The following is a 24269-nucleotide window of genomic DNA, read 5'->3' on the forward strand; positions in this document are numbered from 1 at the left end:
TCCTCTCCTCCCTGATCTCCACCACAGTTGGCTTCTCCAATCAGCCCTCACATTGAGAATATTACAGACTTCAGTTCAGGAATCTGCTTGAAAATGTTTTTGGTGGTGATGCCACGACCCAGTTTTCCTACGGAGACAAATGAAGGGATTGATTCGTCTCCCAAAGTGAGCGTCGAGCAGCAGTGGCGTCACTGCTCATGCTGGATAGGAATTTGTTATGACCAAGAGCAGGAACAAAACCCACAATCTCATTTAGTTTCGGGGTAGAAACTCTGCCAATAGGCCACTGAAGATGATGGGGGAAGCATTTTTCAGTTCTTTGGAAATGAAGGCCACAGCCCTCATTGACGAAAAACGTAAGAAAGCCAAGTTCAGGTGGACACAAATGTCATTTTCTCTTTTTTAAGGCTTTGCTGTTTATTATTATTATTTTTTGTTTGTTTAACAACAGCAGAATTACAGAAGCAGTATTGAAAATAAAAGTCTTATCATCTTGTTTTATTTAAAAAAAAAACAAAAAAACAAAACAGAAAACAAGATACACAAAATTCAAATGACAGTACAAAACAAAGCATTTATTTGCCATGAAAATTGTGGTTGGGTGAGAGAGAAAAAAAAACTATTAAGCCTCTTCATTAATGAACATGTGATATATTTTTTTACATTTCAGAATTATATCACATGATCTGAAACTATAGATATTTATATATAAAAAAAAGACAAGAAATGAACAGGTGTTTTTTTTTTTTTTTTGTATGTTTTGGACCTCCGTTTTTATGCAAATGAACGCTATAAACACATAAAACTCTTAAATATATTTTAATCAGTGCAACATTGTTTTTTCGAGTCCACGCTACAGTTTCCTTTTTCTCTAAGTTTAGCAGAAATTGCTAGAAGCTACAGTCGCTCCGCGCCCCCCTTACTCCCCCTTGTGGCGGCAGGGTGTGTGGGGGGGGAGACATGGAACAAAGCGAAGAGAAGGTGTTCACCACGGCACAACACACGAAAGCACACAGACGTTAGAAAAGGAATCAAAGCCCAGCTCCTGCCCTCATCGGGATCCCGGTCCTTGATTGGTTTGATTGTGGGTGCCGAAAAAAACCCAAAACAAACCCACCGATTTTTCTGCCGTACCCCTCCCCCGCCGCCCCAATGTGTTCTCATACAGTCAGTCCAAAGAGACGAAGAGCTCCTCCCCATTGGTCTCAGTTCTCTGGTAGTCAAGGGGTCGTGACTGGACATCCATCCAGACGGCTCTCACCGCCTCACACCCCCCCCCACCCACCCACGTTTAAAGAGTTCACGCAGGGGTGAAGTTTTCACTTCTTTTAAAAGACACAGATATATAAAAAAAAACCCAGATTGATTGCTTGTTGCCGTGTGTGTTCTATAATAACCCCCCCACACACACACACACACACACACACACTCTTCGGCCTCCTTTCTGGGGAAGGTTCCTGATAGTTCTCCAGTGGCTGATGAGCGTTGCTGAAATGTTTTCCGATCCTTGGTTGCGCGTTTTGCAAAAAAAACAAAAATCCCCCCGGTAAACAAACAAACAAACAAACAAAGTAGAGAGCAAACCGTCCTTTGGTAAAGCTCCAGAGGGTAACAGCTGGGTCGACCTGATTCAGGCCACGCACACCTATGCCCTCGCCGTACCGCTGTCCCGTCCTCGTGACATCAGCTCTGACATCAATGTTTATGGCTGCTACACGTGAAACACGTCAAACTGTTGTCGTCGTCGTTTTTTTTTTGTGTGTTTTTTTTTTGCGGTCTTCAAGCTACAATACAGCATGTGAACGATACAAACTGGGTTTTCTTCTTCTTCTTCTTCTTCTTCTTAAGACATAAATGTGTTTAGCTAAAATAAATGATAGCACCATTCTTCAGTTAGTGTTTGTCCCGCTTTCAATAGGGAGTCAATTACAAAGTGCATTCAAGCTGCATTGTCCAGATAGTGCTTTGTGGAGTGAACAATCGCATGGAAATGACAAACCATAGTTGCCCTTTGAGATTTAAAAAAAAAAAAAAAAAAAAAAAGGGCGGGAAAATTATGTTTTGTTTTCTTTTTGGTGTGCTGACAGATTTTCCTTTTCTGTGTTTCGAGCTGTTGCGCAAAAATTTTTAGCAAGTTAAAAACTCCACAGCAGCAATATGGGGGGAGTAGGGCAGGGCTAGCAATTCACTTTTTTTTTTTTTCCTCCCCAATGACTTTTATATAAGTCTTTAGCCTTACGACTCGGTGGTGGCTCTATGGTTTGATGAAGCGGGTGTTCGGATGACGGGTGGCTTGAATGCACATTGAACACTGCTGCAATTCCAGCGTCTCAGAAAGTCTCATTTGAGCGAACAATCTCTTAAAAAAAAACAACAACACAATAACACTGCACCTTCAACAAAATAGTCTGAATACCATATTTACACATACGCCCGCCCGCCCGCACGCACACAGGTAGACACACACACACACACGCGTGCGCACACACATGAAAAAAGGGATACTGCAGATATTTTTTTTTTCCTTTTTACTTTCTTTAAAAAGGACAATAAAATATATTAAAACTTATTTACAGTGTGTGGGTTTTTTTTTGGGGGGGGACAAAAAATGACAACAAAACAAACAAAAACAAAACCTAAAACGCAATGATAGATTGTTTTCTCATTTTGCAGTTTTTCTTGTCGTTATAACTTAAGTCATGTACAGTAAAAACACCCAGATCCAAAGGAGACCAAACAAAAGTGTTCTAAAGGCACTGTCAGAACCATACATTGCCATGACTCAGGTCTGAAGGGTGGTGGTGGGGGTGCGGGGGGGAGGGAGGGGGGGGGTGCACGTGTCAGGGGTCGGGGGAGTTATGGGCACACCCTGTATAGCACATTTACGGGGCAAATCTGCAGCTTTGCCAGATATGGTTCATATACGATATGTCTCCGTCCATATTTGGAAATTCAACAACCTTCGACTTAAGATTTAAAGCAAAGATTTTTTTTTTTTTTCCCAGAAAAAAAAACAAACAAAACAAAACAAAACAACTATAAATACTTTAAACATCATCAATAAATTGGTCTCAACACCAGCATCCGATTGTAAAAATCAATGAAAAGCAAAATAGAAAAATTAAAATATAATCTAAATCATCTGTACATATTTTTTCCTGTATTTTTTTTTTTTTTGTACACAGTGTCCCCTACTCGTCTGTCTTTCTGTCTTTCTTTCGTTTTGTTTTTGTTTTTTTAACTGCAGTTCCTGAGAAAAGCGTGGATCAGTCCAAACCTCCCATTGGTTCCTGAACCTGTCCCTCATCCAGTGACTGGAGGCCATTGGCAGTTAGTTGTTTTTTTGTTTTTTTTTTCAGTCTTCTCGAGGACCAGAGAGATGATTTTTGCCTTCTGCCACTCGCGGACGCAACGACAAAGCTCAACAAGAGTCGCGCCGATAAAAAAAAAAAAAAAAAAAAAAAAAGAAGCGCTCGCCACCACACCTCACGCCTCCGAGTACGAGCTCTGCACGTTGAGTTTGTCCTTCTTTAGCTTGACGCCGTCCACCAGCTCAAAGTTATAGTTCTCCAGGGCCGACAAGTTCCTCTCCGACATGCCGCCGTGCGAGCAGGCGCAGTACAGGACCACCCCGCAGATGGCGCCCAGGAAGACGCCCAGGGCCGACATGGCGATGATGGTGATGAGGATGGGGTCCAACGTCTTCAGCATGTTGCCCGCCTCTCTGATCTGGTTGGTCTCCACAAAGTCCGGGTACTCCGTGACGTCGACTGTGCAAGGGGAGAGATGGGAACGCGGGGATGAGATTCACACCAGGCAGCGTTTCGAACTCAAGAAAAGTTCTCGGAGAGAACTTCTCGACGTGTGAAAGGTGCGGCAAAGGATAGTTTTTGGGTTTTTTTTAGCAAGAGGCAAACAAACTTTGAGCGGGAAGCTGTAAACAGAGGGCTAAATCTGTCTGGTATCTGTGGGGCTTCTGGAGCCACTGCGCAGAGGTGAATTTGTTTTGCGTAAAGATGGCTTACACGTGTCATTGATGCCGTCTTCTGGCAGCATCGGTTCCGTGGGTATGTCGGGATCTGTTTAAAAAAAAAAAAAAGAACAGCCCAGTCAAATCAAGTCCGTTGCGAAAAAAACAAAACTGCTATTTTCGAAGCCATATTTGACGCCAGTGTGTCATATTTGTCCAGTTAGCTGCCATCTTGCATTGCCGTATTTCTAAGGAAGCCCGGTGCGGACAATCGAGCTACCCGACAGCACTTTGCGTATTTAGAGCGAGCACTGGCGATAAACCAATGAAGAAGAAAAAGGTGAACGAGGTATCCAAGTTTGTTTTGGGTGCGCAGGTAACTGTAGTTTACTGGCGAGCTCGGGAGGGGGGAGGGGGGGGTGGAGTGAAAGAGCGGTGCAATCCAAAAATGTGACCACTTGATGTCGCTATTTCTTCAAAATCCCCAAGTATTTGATACTTAACCTTTAAAGTATGACAACCCCCCCCCCCTCCCCAATTCCATGTCTACATGATAATCAACTTGGATTTTCGCAAAACTTTTATACTGTAATTTAAATGCACAGAAATCACGTCCACCTTACACAGTCTCTTAATTTTGTTTTGAACCACCGCAGTACTATTTAAAACAGGCACCCTTAGTTCACTGGCAAGCTTGGGAGAGGGAGGGTTTAGAGGGCGAGCGCCGCGGCCTGGAACGCGACCACTCGATGTCGCCGTTTACTCTCAAAATCTCCCAAGTGTCACACGGCCAGCAGCGTATTCAGAGCGCGGATGTTGTAACTTGGAACAAATGGCCTCACCTTTGCAATCTGTCATGCTGACTCCATCCAGAACCTTGATGTCATCCACGGCTATGTCGCCCCAGCTCTTTACATCCACCAAACTTTCGATTACCACCTTGAAAAACAAGAAATAGGACGCAACGGATTTAGGTTAAGTAGGAGTATGTGACCTGTTTTTTTTTTTTTTTTTTTTACGATACGTTGCCGCTCGGAAAACGACCCAACAATCGATGGCGACTGACCTGGTAGGGTTTGTTGGTCCGCGGCAAGAGGACGCGGCCCTCCCTCCAGCGGTTGCCTTGGTGGCCGCTGACCGTCCACAGCAGGATGTCGGCCTTCCCGTCGACCGTCTGCTTGCGCTGCTTGATGTGCAGCGTGCCGATGTGCGAGCCAAACATGTGGTACCAAAAGGACATGCAGAGGTCCGAGTCAGGGGAACCGACCACCGGGCTCAGCAAGCGGGCCACCTTGGTCTGTTGGGGATCCGTCGCCAGCGTGTAGATGAAATTGCCCGACCCGCCTGTCGGGAGGGCGGCGGCGTCGTGTTACAAAGTGAACCGTGCAAAAATTTGTGAGGTGAGTGTCGGGACGACAGCGGCTCCTCCCTCACCTGTGTGGTCCATGTTGGGTCCGGTGTTGAGGGTGGGTGTGCCGCTGGACTGAATCTGCCACCTGGAGCCGGTGTCCTCGGACGTCCAGCTGCAGAAGGACGGGTCGTGGGCCAAACCAAAGTCGCAGGCAAACCAAAGGAAAGCTGCAAAAGTGCACAAAAGTGTGAAAGGACGGTCGGGAAGCGCGAAATCCTCGGCCGATCTCACATTTCGGACTGTTTTAGAAACCGGGAACTCGAAACGAACAGAGACGCGGTACAGCTGGAGGCTGCGATTCGGGAGACTTTTCCCCCCCTCGCGGTGATCAGACTCGAGCACCAGAGGGCGCCAGAGAGCCGAGGGACGCAGGCTTTGAGAGCCTCTGCAGTGTCGGGGATTAATAAGAGGGAGCCGAGGAGAGGGATTCAAGGTAGGGAAAAAAGAAAAAAAAACAACCCAGAAATGAGTCAACGGCGCAGACCTCATGTGATCTTTTTTAATGAAAGTAAGAGAGGGCACTGAAGCACGGCGGCACACAGAGTGACAGCGGAGCATCACAGGCTCAGGGGGGGGGGGGGGGGGGGGGGGGGGGAGAAGAGGAAGACCGCTGCTCGGATGTGGCGTCCAAACCGAGTGGAAAGACACTGAGCGGCCCACGGAGACCTTAGGCTTTTAATGAGACAATGCCAACGACGGTGCGAGTCCCGGCAGACAAATGCAATATTGGAGAATGTCCCAATAGAGGCGGGGGGAAAAAAAAAGGTGCAAATCAGATTAAAAAAAAAAAAAAGATCTGAAAGGTCCACAGAGGACAAAGGTCCCCAAATAGGTCTGATAGTATTATTATAGAGTCTACGAGCCAATTTACTATCGGGAGTGATTCTAGCCAGCATCTGACGGCAATATATTGTATTCACGCAACGAAGGCAAAGGATGGAGTTTCCACAAGCAACACCATTTCTGAAAACCTTGGCTTTCGCCTTGACTGAGGCTACCGACTAGCTTCGGTTAAGATGACTCACTCAGCTGCCCGATGAAAAGGGAGATGAAAAAAAAAAAAAAAAAAAAAAGACTTTTCTGAGGCAACAGCCGCGGAAAACGACACAAAACCCCAGAAAAAACAAGCGCGAGCAAAACTCGCTGACGCACATTAGCCGTGGCGCAGCTCCCTGATAAAAAAAAGAAAGGCCCGTGGGCTTACCTGGGATTGTGTCCACTTCAGGTGTGGGGGTCTCTGGCATGACGGTCACACCTATCGCACACACAAAAACACACATTAGCATGGTTCTTCTTAGCCTTGCAAAAACGTTGTCATGAGTTCTGTATTCATGTGGCAAACATATTATTAGCCTCATAGCATAGTTGCCTAAGTCCTATTTAAATGTTTTCAGAAAACAAGAAAAAACACATTTTTTTTTAGCAAGCCCATTGGCAAAGTTAGACAGATATCACAATTTGGACAAAAAAAAAAAAACGACTTTATGCTATTAGGCTAACGATATCCATGCTAGCTAAATTTAGCCAATCTGAACATGGCTGCCATTTTTCAATTATTCTTCTGTTAAAAAAAAAAAGAAGAAAAAAAAAAAAAGTGACCCAGATGCTTCCATGCTCTTTACTGGAGACTGCTGGTTGCAAGGAGGGTGTGGGCAGCATTGCAAGTGAAAGGAGGGGGGTTAGTGGGAGCAGAGGACAGCAGAGTGAGCAGGAGAAGGTGCAGGAGGACAAAGGCAGGCGAGACAAGGACGCCATCTGCAAGTTGCAGAAGCAGGTGGGTGCAATGCTCTCTTTTCTTTTGTTTGCAGCAGGGGAGATTTCTCCAAGACGGCAAAGGGAGAGCTCAGCTTGTGTGTGTGGAAAAAGTGCAACGAAATATGGTCGGCATGTACTGTTCCGTGTACATTTCTTAGTGTAAAAAAAAAAAACAGAATCACAGACTGATCTTTGAGATTTTCCTCTTGTCTTTCTGTCCATAATGCAGCAGCTTATCATTTCTTTTTTTTCCCCCCCACTGCATCGGAACCAGACGCTCACCGGCTAAATGAACGTACCTTTAACACAGGGATTCTGCCTTACGATCGGTCAGTGTGAAACCCCATTTGATTCTGTTTGCTTTTTGCTTTTGACGAATGTCTGTCTGTAATAAAACACAAGCCGTCGCCCTCTGAGTAGTTCGGAGTAGTTAGCAGTAGTTAATAGTCGCGCTTGTTTATTGCGGTTTGAATTTAATATTGTCGCGCTAGCACGTTTGTTCATTCGTGCTGGACGCTGGGTTGTCCGAGTAGCTATTGTACGTTGACGCAATGTGTTGCGTCACGTCGTACGTCGTAGAAACCGCGACCAAAAAAAAAAACAAAAAAAAAAAAAAACGTGCAACACCAGCAGCCGCAGAGACGAGGGCCAAATGCATGCAGGGCGGTTTGCGTGGGCTACGTGTGGCGCTGATCAGATGCCAGAGCGGCCGCGTGCGTGCGTGCGTGCATGGGAGTTTGCACAATAGATGGCAGATTAACTGCACAAAAAAAAAAAAAAAGAAAAAGAAAAAGAAAAAAAAAAATCCATGCTGGAGAGAGAGAAGCGGAGCTGGGGAGCAAGGGAGGGAGGGGCGAAGCAGTCTGAGTGCGAGCCGCGGCAGATGGGGGAAGGCAGCGAGGGCAGGGGCAGGGGCAGGGAGCGCTGGCAGTCTCGCGGGGGCGATGTTAGCACCTGTCACGTCGTAGCCATCACCTGTGCCGCTGTGGCAGGGAGCCTGCTCGTCGTCGCACTCGTCTGACGACGGAGTGGTGAGCGGGAGAGTTGGAGCTGCGGGGGAAGGGGGGGTGGGGGGGGGGGAGAAGAGAGAGAGAGAGAAATAAAAATTAGATCAGGGAATGGAATTGAGCGGAATGCCTTTATTTGTACCACATTTGGGCGAATTAGCATCATTGCGGCAACAGCACGGTGCAAAGAGCAGAAACAAAAAGAAGAAAAAAAGAAGAAGAAAAAAACAGATATTTAAATCTCCGATGGAGAGATCTTACAGTGAAAATGGAACGTAAAGACTAGATTGCAATTATTAATAATTTTTATTTTTTTTTATTTTTTTTTATTTTTTACAGATGTCAAAAACAGCATAGTCAGCATATTCAGTTCCACCCTCCTGCTGGAGCAGAGTTTTATTATTTATGTGGAAGGTGAAAAAAACAGAAAAGTCCAAAATCAAAGCAGTCTGCCAAACACCTGCCAGGGGGCGTCGACACCAACCTGGAGGAGGAGCCGCTGATCTACAGTATGTTGCGGCCCCTAAGGCTTGTGTGTGCGTGCGCGCGCGCGCGTGTGTGTGTGTGTGTGTGTGTGTGTGTGTGTGTGTGTTTACACTAAGTTAGCAGGCCTGAGTGCAAGAGAGACGGACGGACGGACGGACGGACGGGGCCGGGGAAAAAAAAAAAATGCCTTTCTATTATTATCTCTGTGTGAGAGATCACAACCGCCTGCCGCCGCCGCTGCATGAAATATGGCGGCGATCAGCAACCCCCCCCCCCCCCCCCCCCCCTTCCCAACCCACCGCTCCAACTCCTCCCTCGGTGGGCCGCTGCGAAGCTAGCAGAATTTAGCACTGCTGCCATAACTCACACACACACACACACACACACACACACACACACAGTGTGCATATGTTGCGACCGCAGTTTGGCAGCGAGAGTGTAGCTACTCCCTGTCTGTAAGTATGCGTGCGGTTGTGCGTGTGCGTGTGTGTGCGTGTGCGCCGTTAATGCCGCAAACAAGCATTATCATCTGACTAATGCTCCCAATGGGAGTCCATGAAGCAACAGAATGGGCCTCCCTAAAATCCAATATGTAAATCCACTTAGGGGCGAAACACCACGCACTCATAACGCTTAGCTGTTTCCCCGCTAAATCAGCTTTAAGACCGATAAAGAGCAGGGGAGAAATGAAAAGGGGGGGGGGCTTATGAAAGCAGAAATGCAGGCAGTGGTCTAATAGGAGTACACAGGGGGGGCGGGGGGGGACGGCTGCAATAATCCCATCTGGACCAGGTGGGTTCTTCTGTCTGATCCCCTGCAGAAGTGCCTCCCCCGTGTGTGTGTGTGTGTGGGGCGGGGGGGCGGGGTGGGGTGGGGGATTTATGTCGGGACGACTCTCGTGGGCCATAACGAGCGGGACAGCTGCGTCCTCGTGTCCTCCTCGCGCGCACCTTTAAAATAAAGGCCGCACATTGGCAGAGGGGGCGCCGGGGGGGGGGGGGGGGGGGGCCGGGTCACTCGTCACCACGCAGAGAGCGAGACGAGGGACGGCTCGCCTGCCGAGCACCGAGGAAAGATCACGAGCACGGATGTGAATGGAAATGAAGGCAACGAATGTGAAATTCGGTGAAACGATGCAAAAACGAAGGGCCATACGCATACATACGTATGTACGTATGTATGTATGTATGTATGTATGTGTGTGTGTTTGTAAACATGTATGCATATATGTACACTGGTATATATGTATGTACACATGTATGTTTGTACACATGTATGTATGTATGTATGTATGTATGTGTAAGAATACGTTTTTCCACTCACGCCTGAAACCTACATTCAGGTGCTGGCAATTGTCAAATACATAACACAATATATGAGCTGTTTAAGAATACAAATAAAGTTGCAAGCAATGAGAAAAGTAGCCAAAAAAAACCCACGTGAATGTCATTGTGGGCCAATGTTTCAAACAGCTCCCCCCAGAGGAAAAAAAAGTAAATGAAAGGTGTATTTTCTTTGCCATATCCATCTATCCATCTATCTACCTATCCATCTATCCATCCACCCATCTATCTATCTACCTACCTATCCATCCACCCACCTATCTATCTATCTACCTACCTACCTACCTACCTACCTACCTACCTACCTATCCATCCATCCACCCACCCACCGATCTATCGATCTATCTATCTATCTACCTACCTACCTGCCCACCTGCCTACCTATCTATCTAGAAATGTTCCTCTTCCACCCAGTGGACCTAAGACAGAGTGCAGGCGTCATACGTGAGGTTTTCACACACCGTCAATCTCGCAGCCGAGGAGCTCCAGTCGCAGGCCCATGCCGGCAGGAGTCGCCCTCTCCGGGTAGATCCTGACGAAGCGGGTGAGGAGGGTCTCCACCGTCTTCAGCTCCGGAGTGTCGTAGTTGCTGTTTGCATCAAAAATCTGGTCGGGGCGGGAGAGAGAGAGAGAGAGAGACGGAGACATTGCCGTGTGAGATATCGATCCGGGCGAGGAAGCTGCTAAGCCGCTCCTGGTGAGCCTCCAATCGTCTCCAACGAGATGATTCGTCACGACGTTTCTTTCACCTTTGGCTTGCTTCCACTCGCGTCCAGCACCATCCGCCAGTCGGACCCGTTGCCGCTGTAGCCCAGGCGGAACTTCTTCATGAAGACCTTGTTCTCGCGGTGCTTCCCCCCCTGGACGATCAGCCCCTTCACCAGCTTCTCCTTGCCCAGGTCCACCTGGAGCCACTCGCTGGCGAAGGGCTGCGGCTGGGGGAGCAGCGTCCAGCCCGTCCTGCTCGTCAGCAGGCGGGCGTTCTCGGGCACCCAGTTGCGGTCGACGTGGGACGACGCCGTGATCTGGTTGTCGGCGATGAGGCCCGACACCATGCCCAGCATGCCGGAGCACGGGAACTCTGAAAGGAAGAATGGGAGATTAAACTTTGAGTTAGCGAGAGGGAAAAAAAAGTAGGATGAGGCCTTTTTGAACCGTTGGAAACGAACGTAAAGATGACAGTTTGTCTGTACGTTAAACAAAACAACACCTGATTAAAATGTGACACCATATGTTAGAGCATGTTAGCCAGCCTCCCGGATGATGATATCGCTAATGTTGTTTGTCAGCTAACACCAAACTCTTTTCGTGGACTCGTGGAAAAATAGGCCAGATAATACGCAGCATCGTTTCATTGTAGCCTATTCTTCTTTTCTTTTAATGGTGAATTGCAAACAGACAGCAATTTCTCATCAACCAAACCCAACGTGTAATGTTAACGCCTGAAAATGTCAACTGTCGCGAGGAGTACATTAACTAGCTAGCAGATCCGCTAGCTAGCGTCCAAACGCGTTACATTAGTTCGTGGAGCGTTGAGCGCCCAGATATACACCGAAATCTAGCCAAACGAAGCAAGTGTGCTACGAGCGGATCCGCTAGTTAGCATCCAAACACTTTACAACATTGGTTCGTGGAGCGTGGAGCGCCCAGATATACACCGAAACCGAGCCAAACGAAGCGAGTGTGCTAACTCGCAGATGCGAAAGTAGACAACAACTTTATCAGCATAAAAAAAGTATTAGCATGTTGTCTTATTAGCATTAGACGACATGCTAATACTGTTTTCCACTTCTGCCACGTCTCTAATATGGTCTGTGAAGAGCCTGCATTTAACTTATGGATCTTTTTCGCAAAGTTCGCAAATACCACACAGGATTTTTGCGTTCCTCATTTGCGTGAACGCACTTTGCCAACCAATGCTTCCAAGGTACGACGTCTCACTAAAAAGTTCTTCTGCGGGCATTTGGGGGAAATCTCACACACACAAGCGGAGTCGCGGAGAGGAAAGTGAAAGTCAAACCGGAGTTGGACGAGCCGCCGCAACTTTTTGCGATGCCTCTGTGATCTCTCGCCACCCCCCCTCCACCCCCAACTCCCTCCACCCCCCCCCGCTCCTCTCCTCTGCTCTCCCCTCCGCCTGCTGCAGATCCCATGCATACTAATTTGTGCGCCTGAAGCGGTTTTCTCCAGGCAGCCAATTATATCCCACCTCTCAGCTGGCGTTTCCACGTCCTGAATTCCGAGGGTCTGTTTTCACACACACGCACACGCGCACACACGCACACACACACACACACACACACACACACACACACACACACACACTATGCTTCATCTCCTCCTGTGTTTGTCTACCTCCTGCCCCAGCGCCGTCTACATCTGCGGGACGGCTGTTCGGCACCACCTGACCCGACCACATTTCCAAACTTTGCTCTCCTCCTTTTATATTCCGCTCCTCTGATCCGCTGCCGTCCTCTCCTCCGCCGGTTCAAGCGTCTCACAGTGTTTCCAAATGGGATTTATTGGCTTTTTTTTCTTGTTTTTGCTTTTTTCCTCGTCGCCGTTGCTTCACAACGAGAGCCGGAACGGAACGGACGGCCCGTTGCTGCGGCCTTGAAGCCATGTGTATTCATAAAACATGACTGAATATTAAAGTACTGGGGATTATTGACTAATGCATAATCAAAATAAATAATACAGATGCAAAGTAAAACGCATAACCGTGTTCGTTGTTTTTGTTTGTTTTTTTTAGAGAGATTTTTTAGCATCGCTAACCTGAAAATGACTAAATATTTAAAAATACATTGTTCCTCTTTCGGCAAAACACTGACTCGCGCATTCTTCGTTAGCACCGTTATATTTAAAGGTTTATGAATTTTTTTTTTTTTTTTTTTCTCCTCATTTAGAAAAGACTGTTTTCATTCATCCTTCCCAGGAATCACATGCACAACAAGAAGCTACTTGTTGTTTGGCTACAATCCCGCTGTCTCCCCTTCTCGCAGCGACAGTCCTACCGAGTCCTCAGCACAGGGCAATAAAATATTTACTGTTTGGCTCCCACAGAGTCTGAGCGCAATTACATCTGTCGCGCCCGCGTGTGCGTGTGTGTGACTGCGGGACTCGCGAGTTGAGCATAAAAAACCTACGAACATCACGTCTGAAAGACGCAAAAAAAAAATAAAATAATAAATTGCCGTCTAAAAACGACGACCGCTTGAATCCAAAACAGCGTCTGTTTATGATTGTGTGTGTGTGTGTGTTCTAAGATTTGCCACCGGAGTGAACTCCCTCTTGTCAGCCGCAGCTCCAGCTGCGAGCGCCGAACGTGTCGGAGGCGGCAAAAACAGCGACACGCCCGAAATAATTCAATTTGAACGTGAAAAAAAAAAGAGTTTCCTCCTCAAAAGGCCCAGCGTGTAAAATTTGGCCTCATTATGATTTTAACACACTGCCCTATAAACCTATGAATAAAAGTGTGTACTCGCAGTACATAAAAGTAACGACATTGTTGTTTTTGGTTCTGTGGATAACGAGACATTTTTAGCTAGCAAAATATTTCGTAAAAGTAACGGAATCCTTACTTGACAAAGTAATTATGATGTAATTACCAGTTTTGCCAGGGTAATCCTGTTACATAAAGTAGTTTAATTACAGCCGCGGATTACTTAGTAATAGGGTATCGGCAACGTATTTTTACGAGTATGAGTGAAAAACTCTTCACACCCTGGACCATTTAGGGACCTCGGGCTCAGAGCCAGAGCGGAACGAGTCACCGAGCTCCCGGCAGACCTCCGCCGAGTCTGGCAGCGGCTTCAGAGCCAGCGAGACGCCGAGGGGCCCCCGCCACCGGGCCAGCTCGCCTGCGCCGAAGAGAGACGCTTTGCAACCCAAGCACATTTTAATTTCCCCCCCCCCGTCGCTAATCCCGACCTTCGCTTTAATCCCAGGCGTAATCCTCGCGGCAACTACGACAACAACGCCGGCGGGGTGTTATTTTGTCTTTGCGAGGCGCTGTCTGATCCGAGTGCAGGAGATCGGCGCTGCCGAGACGCTAATTACGCTCAGCCAAAACCAATAAAGATGCGACGGGCAGATGCGAGAATGAGCGACACGCGCAAGTTAACGAAACAAGAAAAGGAAAGGACGAGGACGGGCGCTGCCAAAAATCAAAGCAGCATGAGCGAGGGGGGCGGGGGGGGGGGGCGGTGCTGGAACCGCAAAGAGGCGGCGCCGCACTGGGTCCTGCTTGGCCCGGCAGCTGTTGGCTCCATTTATATTGAATGAGCGACATCTTAACATAGGGGGAAACCATAAATAGGTAATCCTGCTCCTCCTCCTCCTCCTCCTCCTCCACTCTGCAGCAGCTTGTTTGTACAAGTGTGTGCGCGGCGTCACTTCGCACCCACTCGCCGTGGTGAGGTGCGAGGGGCGGGCAACAGGGACGGGGAGTATTATGGGCTGCGGGAATAATCCGAGGACGGGTGAATTGTTTCACGGATTCCGAAGCCGTTTCCAGGTTTAGGACCTCGCTAACCGTAGCAGTAAATTGTCTGACCGAGGTGTGTGTGTGTTTGTGTGTGTCTCAGCAGGAAGGTTTGGGGGGTGTGGGGTCGGGGTGGGGGGGCGACCCACCTGAGATCTTGCACCCGTACACCTCAAAGCGCAGCGCTATGCCCGTCTCCCAGGTAACGGGGCGGACCCGGATGAAGCGCGTCAGCGTGGGCTTGGGAAGCATCGTCTTGGTAACGTCCGTCGGGTTGGTGTTGCCTTGAAAAACCTGCGGGGGGGGGGAAAGAAGACGTGAATTATTAATAGCGAAAACCTGAAGGCGATTCGCAGAGTCTGGAATTTCTGCGAGGCTGCGGCATTCCTCGGGAAAAGAAGCGCAAGGAGTATTTTTTTTTTTTTTTTTAGCTAACTTTTGGACGACGGATTTATTAGGACGGACAGACGCAGTGAGATGAACCGCGTGTTTTGTTTCGTTTGTCTATTTATTGATCTGCAGAGCTGAGAAGATTACCTCATATATGTATATATGTGTGTCTATACATGTATATACAGACACACACATATACACGTATTGAAATTTTTTAATATCGATTAATCGCAGTGTCCTGAGTTAACTCGCGATTAATCGCAAACCTGCTCTATATGTAACTTTTACAAGATATTTATTGCGTTTCTAGCTCAAGCCATGATCGCATTTGTCAATTTTATTTTGAAAATTATGTATGTGTGTATATATATATATATATATATATATATATATATATATATATAAATATACATACATATATATATATATATGTATGTATATATGTATATTTATATATATGTACATGTATACATACATACATACATACATACATATGTATACCTTTCACAAAGTCATGTCAAAATATCAAAAAGCATGTGCAGTCTTTCCCTTCAGTTACAGATATGACGGCAGACACTTTACAGCAGCGCCTCGTCCTGTGCGCAATCGCACAACTTCCTGACCTCTTCGACGGCGCTACGGAGGCTGAAAGGAATCCAGCGGAGAGGCGAATAGCAGGAAGGATGCAACGATTAAAAAAAAAAAAAAAAAAAAAAAAACAAACCCTGAGATAACGGCAGCGCTAAAACGACCACCGGCGCGGCGGACACATTTTAGTCCCCATAAAGCCTGCGCAGCCTCTCGGGGACCAAAGTCATCCACTCTCTGAAATGTCAGGATGCCAAAGGACCGTCCCCACCAGTTCACGGGGCAAATTGACTTTTTCCAGCGGCGGCGCTGAGACGTCATAACTGCCGGCTCAGCATGCGGTAAATTGCGCCCCTCTGCGCAAAAAGCACTTTAGAGTGTATATATATATATATATATATATATTTATATATATATATATAAAAAAAATCAACAACAACTCAGGCTTCACCTTAAAGCTCCGCACTGTTTTTTTTCTTCTTCTAGCCAGAGCCGGAGAGCGGCACGCTGCAGTGCAAACATGCTAGTGTGAGTGCTCTCGTGTTGAGAAAGGCTTTTTACGACCCCACACACACACACACCCACTCCCTCCTTCCACACGAAGCCTCACCTCCGTGGTGTTTGCACACCACTAGTGTCTACGCCCACCTCCCCGACTCCCCCCCGCCCCGACCCCCCGACCCCCCCACTCCCGACTCTTCTTCCATTCTTCTGCCTCCTGCAAAGCTGCTCAAACGCGACAGCTTGCTCTCCTTCTGCTCCGTCCACTTTCACCCTCTGTTGAGGTTTTTGTTTTTTTTTGTTTGTCGTCGCCGCTCCTGCTTGCGACGCGGCGAAGGGGCCAACGTCGCACATGCCAACAGCAGCGGGGGGGAAGCACGTACTCGAGGTGCGGCATTCTCACCTCAGCTGAGGATCAAGCTACAGGAGGTCGTCGTCAGGATGGAAGATGCTCAAACAAATCAAACAAACCCCCAATGAGTTGAAAACAACTCCTGAGGAGGAGTTTTTCTCATGTTGCTGCCTATTCGTCATGCATTAGATGACTGCATTGACAATAACGTGATCAAGGTGAATAATAAAGGTGGAAAAAAGTGGGTTCAAAGGTACTTTATACGATTATTATTTTTTTGATCGCGATTAATCACAGAAGCTTCATGGTTAACTGCGATTAATCGCGGTTTTGAATTGCACGTGTGAAATTCTGTGATTTTGCATTTCAAGGCAGTTTTAACCCCATGATGGAAGTATTTCTTACCAGAAATCGGCCAGAGGGGCCGACTACGGGTTAGTAAAAGGGACAAAAAGGTTTACGCTAGGTTTACACCCAGCCTTCGGTTTGAAATACGATAAAACGCTGACAGTCCTAATATATATATATATATATATATATATATATATATATATATATATATATATATGTATATACATATGTATATATATATTTATATATATGTATATACATATATATATACATATGCACACACACATTTATATCTATATCCGAGAGCCACAAAAGTCTATTAGATCTTGCCTTGCCAGTAGAACATGAGCCTACGAAAAACAGGGATTCCTACCTTTTGTTTGGAGCCCTCTTTCAAAGTGATCCAGTCCTCTCCGTTCGAGCTGACATCCACTTTGTAGGACTTGACAAAGTAAATCCTCCGCGTCTCCTGGGAGATGGCGCCCTGGGTGCCTATAGCCGAGATGAAACGCAAGAACCCGAGGTCCACCTGTGGAGGGTGAGAAGAGAGCGAGACGGTGGGTGAAGAAGAATAAGGCTGAGGAAAAAGCTGCTTAAAGGGGGTTTATCGTGAGAAAATCCCGGCTTAAAAGGAAGGAGGGATGACAAGAGTTTCACTTCTTAGAAGACTGATTATCCTAATGAAGCTGAAACGTACCACTCTCTGTATGTTCCAATTTTTCAAACGCGTGAATAATTTGTGAATTTTTTTTTTTTTTTTTCCAATGCCTCATCGGCTACAAGCCACAGATGAAAATAAAATATATGTAAGAAGAGCGTTTCTGAGTCATCTTTGGCTGGAGCCTCATCTACTGCTACCCTTTAATTTAATAAACAGCAATCAAATATTTATATTCATGAAAGAGACACATGATGATCACCTAATTTCCTGAGATGAAAGACAAGAGCTTATTGGATAAAAGTGAACTTTCAACAAATGGAGGTCGGTAGAAGAAGAAAGATATGGACAGAATAAGAAACATTGTGCCATTATAATATGCAGGAGGCTATTTTGTTTTCATCACGTCAAGACGACCAAAGCCGGTGGGATCAGAGAGGCGCATGGGCCGTGTTTTACTGTTTGTTTTGCTTTAGATTCATGTCTGGCAGAGGTGGTCGCTGGTTTTCATTACATTGGAGCGCGTGTGCAGGACCACCGCCCTCAGAAAAGGAACAAAAACCTTTTATCCATCCCAGAGAAAAGCGGGGTTTGTACGAAACAGGGGAGCAACAAACGGCTCCAGCGTGACAGGTGGAGGACTGACACTGATGAGGACTAATGGCGTTGCGTGCGGACCGCACTCTACAAGCAAAGCAATGCCAGAGGGCCCGGGATATTAGCGGGAGCGGGGTCTCCAGATCGCAACGAGAGACGACGGGGAACTTTGATGTTTGACGGCGCGAGATTGGCTCGGGCTCTGGTGAGTGACGGCCAAAGTCTTGAGTGGATTACGGCGGCCGGCGTAGAAGGGAGATCATTGGGCCGTTTTCTCGGAGAGAGGATGTGAGTCGCGGCGGCAGGAGAGAAAAATCCTTTCTCCGAGCAGACGTGTACAGACATTTCGGAAAATGAAGGCGAGTAATCTGGTTCAGAGAGACGGCAGCATGTCAAAACCATGCATGCAGTGGAGCTAGTCAGCCTTGTGTTTGCCATATATATATATATATATATATATATATATATATATATATATATATATATATATATATATATGTATGTATATATATATATATATATATATATATATATATGTATGTATATATATATATATATGTATATATACATATATATATATATATATATATATATATATATATATATATATATATATATATATATATATATATATATATATATATATATATTAATCAGTCAAATAATATTTTTAATCGCGATTATTCGCATTAGTGTCCTGAGTTAACTCGCGATTAATCGCAAATTACGTTTTACCCAAATTTTTTACCCTGCTGTTCCATATGTAACTTGTATATGTGTATGTATACACACGCACACAGACACACTATTCCATGCTGTCCCTGTGCTAAATGCCTCAAAGCGAAAAGAGCAGAACAGAAACATCTGCACGCCCCAGAATGCTCCATCCCCTCACTTCCAGTAGTAAGAAGACACACTGTAAACAGATGGGGGGGGCGATAAATGGAGTTCCGCCACGCTACTCTCCCACTCTGTGTGTTGACGTCCCAAAGGATTCGGATGGACTTGCCAAAAAATATACAAATGGAAACGGAATACGGTTTGGCTCATGGTGGAGCCTGACATAATGGTGCCTCTAATTGAAATACCGAGTCATGGAACATTTTTTTTCTGCAAAATGGATTTCGTGAGGTGTAATGGAGATGAAGAGCACCGGGGGGAAGTTAATGAGTCGTCGTGCTAATTGGGAACACACATGGTTGCTTGGACTCGGCGTGCAGACATATGGTGGCTTTTTGAAGAGGTCTATTTTTGATACATATAACTCCCCCCCCCCCTCCAAAATACTGTAATTTTGTTCAAAGGGAAGCACTTTCCAGAGTTTTTTTTCTCCAATCATTAGGAATTTCGCTTTAACTCAATCAAACCAGAGAGAGGCACGAGTAATGCCCCAAAACTGAAATCCCTGACGGAAATTCTGAAATATTCAACGCATGCGTCTCAGCGGTACGTGACAAGGAGTTGGGAGGTGAGGGATGAAAAAATAAAGAGCGGTCAAAAGACGGAAGCGGTCTGAAGGCGGGGAACTGGATGCGGCGCAGTCATTACGGCAGATGTGAGGGGGGGCAGAATTGTGGAGCGTGTGGGGCAAAGACGAGCACAGAGCACACAGAGCAGATCGATTTTAAGGGCTGATAGGAGCAAAATGATTGATCTATGGCGGCTCGTCGGAGGCAGATGCTGAAAGAAAGGGTCTCGCATGGGAGAGAGGGGAGAAACTGGGATTCTTGAAGGCAGAGATAAATATATACGATTGTCAGCATTTTTCTTTCATGACAGATAGGTGACTATTTTCAGATGTTATTTCTATGCTATGAGACGATTCGACGGTAACTTTCGTCCGTTTTCAGAAAGTCACCTGGATGATGCGTTTGTATCACCAAGGTAACGTAAATAGTCTGTGTGTCTGTTATAAAAGAAACAATCAAATATGTATCTTACAAAGACACAATGAACCTCATTCAGCAAAGGTAAATACTTTATCAAAAGAAAAAAAAAAGCGACAAATTTCAGCGCCGAACATTGGCTTAATAAATCATCCTCGGGTGGTGGTGATGATGATGAAGTGTTTGGCCAGTGAGCCCTGAAAGGCTGACTCATGCCTAATGGGCGATGTAATCACCGCGCGGAGAGGTGTGAATGGCGGCTCGTGATCCGTTATCTACTTTGGCCGCGCTGCAGTGTTTCATACTCGGCCGGCGTGATGACGAGTCCAGATTCCGCCCGCACCATCTTGACCGACCGGCGTCGGTTGTTTCAGCTCGGGGTGGGCATTACGAGGCCCTTCCACGACACTGTGAAATTCTTAGAATGCTGACACACCGTAAGTCATATGTGGAGGGAACACACGTGCACTGTCTGAGTCACAAGCGAGACATCGAGACTTCTGAGAATCGCTGAGGTGACCTCAGTTCGAACTTCATGCGGGTCCTTGTCCGTTTGTTGCTCCCGCGCAGCGTGAAAAGATGCTCAGCTGCGATTTTATTCATCTATTTTTATCATATAGGATTGTTTTTTTTTTTTTAACCTCTCAAGCTGAGACCAAGCAAGGACTCAAAGCACAACTCCAGCCGTGTGGACTCCAGCGAAAGCAGAGAGGCAGAAGACGAGTGAAGTCAGTGGAGGCCTGCAGCCGGCGGAATTAGATCAACATACTGGAACTCGCGTTGGCCCAGACATGCGTGTGAAGCCCCGGGGGTAGAAGCGTGTGAAATGACAGACGGAGAATGCACGTTGTGGGTGTTTGCACAAGGTTTTGAAGGGATAATTTCCAAATGATCCCTCAATTGCGCCGGCAGCTGCGGGCGCCGCCGTCAGGTCCACCCGATACCCGGTGTACTGTTATCCTTGGCTCGGAGTGACTCGGGTCTGCAGCTGAGCGGCACCGTAGATAACGGAGGATACAGTCTCGTTGCTGTCGCGTGGGCGCGGCGAAGAGTCACAGTCGTACAGTGACAACCGGCGGGGAGGGGGGGGGCTGAAGAAAACAGCGAAAGCTTCATCTCACGCCAGCTGATTAGCCTGTAATCGAGTTGCCAGGATTCCGCAATCTGCGCTCAGTTTACCAAATACTTTTGAAATCCATTCTTCTGCCTACGCAACAGACGGCAGAAAAGTGAGCACCTGTCCCGGGGACAACAAGGACAACAAGAGGAGAGAAGGTGGAGTCAAAGAGCAGGTCGCTCACACAGGTGACACCTGGCGCGGCTTCTGGGAAACGATTCCCGGAATCGCCAGGAGAATCGGGAATTGTCAGGAGACGCTTCACGGACGCAAAAAGGACGGTACAGTCAGATGAACGCAACCTGGAATTGTCTCAATCTGATGTAAATGAGATTAATTTGTAATAAGATGAAAGCTAATGACATCTGGATGGTGTTGTTTCAGTACACACAGCTGCGGATGACTGTTTAAGCGATGACAACTGACTTAAACGGCCTTTGGAATTTTCCTAGTTTCTGCAGACAGACGGTAAAAATGACTCCAAAATGCTGCATTTTTTGGGGGGTTTCCTTCATTTGCCTCATTGATGGGCCAACTGAGAGAGATTTTTATGCAGATCTGGGACGGTTGTGTCCATTTCTACAACGCAGCGATGATCTGAGCGGCCCTTGTTGGACTTCATTTTCCAGAAAAGCTGCTGTTAATTACCAGTCCAATCTCTAATTACTTAGCACTCTGTGAAACGGTTAGCCCTGAAAATTGGGGACGGATCATTTTTTTGGGGGGGGGGGCAGGTGGGGGCTGGTGTAAAATGAGCACGCTTTTTGGATGAGACAGAGTTCGGGACATGGCAGAGCAAGGCGAGCAGTTTGAGCGTTAGCCTCCAAGCTAGGAGCGGCAGAAGACATAAACGGGCGGCGCAGTGTGTAATTAGCGGTTGTTTGGTTGGTCAGGCGCTGTGACTTAAACTGTTATCTTTGCTAAGTGGGGGCCTTTGCCGGGGCCCGCGTGCAATTTCCAGTTTCCAGTTTGATGACGCGGCGGCGTTTGAAGTCGCGGGCCAAGTTTGCCTGCAAACGCTCGATTTTACCTTGAAATTAGAACCACATGCCGCGGATAAGGGATTTGCGTCGTGTGACCGAGCGCCGTCGCGCCTCTCGTCCTCGGCGCTTTTCATCTGTCGGGTGAGATGAGCGCGTCGCCTTTATCTTGCGAGACATAATTTGGGCTATCGGTTGCACAAAGGCAGAGAAAAAACAAAAGTGAAGACGATGTCGTCTGGGCATAAACTATTCCCCGGCTAAAAAGAAACAGCAGCTAAATTATGGATATGGAGACCAAAAAAAAAAAAAAAAAAAATCAACTCGGTGCTTAATGTGAAGAAGAACCTGAGTGAATGGGACGCCTATGTGCGGTATGTTGCCATTCTAAGAGGCTCAATACAGGGGCTCTCAGGTATTGACAGCTCGCTCCAAGACCGTGTCAATTATTCATGCTGTGTGTATATGAAAGATCAATGTCGGCTGCCTAATGGTCATCTTCTTCTTTGCTTTAATTAATAACGCTATGCTGATTTTTTTTTTCCCCTCTGCCGAGGCCATTAGGTTTTTTTTTTTTCCTACAGCGCACCAAACTCTCTCGTCATCTCCTGTATGGCACCGATCTGGAACATTCCTCTCCTCCAGAAGGGAAGAAAGGGGTCGGGCATGTGCAGTAACTACTTTAACATCACACGCTGGTGCCGTGTGTTATTCCCGTTCAAACTACTTTGAAATAACGAAACAAGGATCGGGCTAAATGCTGGGCTAGAGGGCACAGGATCTGTTTTTTTTTTTCCTTCTTCTTTTTTTTTTTTGATGCACATTGCTGGAGAGACCCACTCTGTCCTGTGCCGCTCTACCTCGACGCACGTATGCAACTCGACCGGCGCTGCGCAGAGGGGGAATTTGCGGCATAACAGGAGAAGATCTGAAGTGAACAAATGAAATGGCCTTCTTTCTTTCATCTCTCCTCAAACTACAAAGTCCCATGAAAAGGGGGGGTCTGAAGGTCCCCTGCGTGCACCAAAAGGCTGATTAATGGCCCAGCAAACCCGGCGCTCAGTGCTGCTACCACAGCACGCCAATCTAATTACCTAGCAGAGAGAGAGAGAGAGAGAGAGAGAGCGAGCGAGCGCAGACTTAAGCTGACTCTTGGCGCATCAAAAAAAGAAAAAAGAGGCGAGCATTAAAATGGACAACAAATCTGGATTATGTTAAACCGAAAGTCGGGGAATAAAGGATAAAGAAAAGAAGAGCAAAGAAAAATGGCCCGGAAAAATGAAAAGGCTACCTGACGTGAATAACAACGCTGTCTGCCTCAAGCTATAGCATGGGAATCCAAACAGGATTCCATCATGAAATAAAGAATGAATGTGAATTAGGGCTGTCAAACCATTCATTTTTTTTAATCGCAGAATCTTCACAGTTAACTGCGATTAATCGCGGCTTGAATTGCACGCGTACAATTCTGCTCGTCTGCATTTCAAGGCAGTTTCAACTCCATAATGTGAAGTATTGAAAAATTTGCATCGTGGATTGCATTTAACTAATCGCGATTAATGCGTTAACGCTGACAGCGCTTAATATGAATACATGACTGCTGCGCATGTGACGGGGCGGTGAGATAAAGTGAACGTGCTGCGAGTGGCCCAGAGCGTGTTGCAGCGTGGCAGGCAGGCAGCAGTGAGAGAGGAATGACGGATTTCTTACTCTTTTTAACACTCCTCGCGATAATTGGCCCCCGGCTTGGAGAGCCTGGCACGAGCGCGTGGCACTCCATAGAAAACAGAAATTACGAGCAAAGCCACAGACGACAGCCCTTTTCGGCAGCATTTGGAATCCGAACATTTTCGAGGAGCCACTCAGCATTGGTGGGGGATAAGCACGCTTGTCGGAGAAAATCCATGTTTACCGCCAAATCAAAGCCTCGTTGCAATCAATACGGTGGCAATTGCAATCTCGCGGCGAATTTCTGCTCGAGATGGAAGACAAAACAGGGCAGCGGTGCGGCCGCGCGTGTTTTGCAAACAGGAGCTTCCCTTCCCGTCAAGCAAATGTACTTGACGCCGCGAAGAGGGGAAGCGGAAAGGGCGGCGCGTTTCTTCCTCGTCAACTTCGGAAACATCCTGAGATTCCTACGAGGGGTGGTGGAGGTTTGGAGGGGGGGTCTGGACTCGAAACTCCACACGCAAAAGGCCCACAGTGCTCACGCTTGTGCGGGCGAAGCCACCCTCCCCTTCTGCACATTCTCAAGTCAAGCGATTGAATCAGCCCGGCGGAGTAACAGAGACCGTCAGGCACAATATTTACAGCGCAATAATGAAAGGAAAAGCATGTTTACGTCCCGGCCGGGGGGAAATGTTTGGCTGCGTGTCAGCACCGTTCCTCGTC

The 24269-nt window shown here is 47.0% G+C and overlaps 1 protein-coding gene across 1 annotated transcript in view; it reads right to left on the reverse strand.

Moving 5' to 3' along the window:
- Nucleotides 1-511: 511 nt before the first annotated feature.
- Nucleotides 512-24269, reverse strand: part of nrp1a (neuropilin 1a) — a gene marked incomplete at its 5' end in the record, with an annotated part of 39025 nt that continues 15267 nt past the window's right edge. The window contains 11 exons of the mRNA XM_076043112.1: nucleotides 512-3770; nucleotides 4026-4079; nucleotides 4813-4909; nucleotides 5037-5314; nucleotides 5405-5548; nucleotides 6586-6636; nucleotides 8091-8186; nucleotides 10434-10578; nucleotides 10722-11053; nucleotides 14605-14749; nucleotides 17014-17169. Of these exons, the coding sequence (XP_075899227.1) occupies nucleotides 3487-3770; nucleotides 4026-4079; nucleotides 4813-4909; nucleotides 5037-5314; nucleotides 5405-5548; nucleotides 6586-6636; nucleotides 8091-8186; nucleotides 10434-10578; nucleotides 10722-11053; nucleotides 14605-14749; nucleotides 17014-17169 (1782 nt within the window). The remainder of the gene's footprint in view (nucleotides 3771-4025; nucleotides 4080-4812; nucleotides 4910-5036; nucleotides 5315-5404; nucleotides 5549-6585; nucleotides 6637-8090; nucleotides 8187-10433; nucleotides 10579-10721; nucleotides 11054-14604; nucleotides 14750-17013; nucleotides 17170-24269) is intronic.

Source organism: Nelusetta ayraudi, unplaced genomic scaffold, assembly GCF_046127955.1.
Source record: "Nelusetta ayraudi isolate G7.1 ecotype Tasmania unplaced genomic scaffold, CSIRO-AGI_Nayr_v1 ptg000073l, whole genome shotgun sequence".
NCBI classification, from domain to species: domain Eukaryota; kingdom Metazoa; phylum Chordata; class Actinopteri; order Tetraodontiformes; family Monacanthidae; genus Nelusetta; species Nelusetta ayraudi.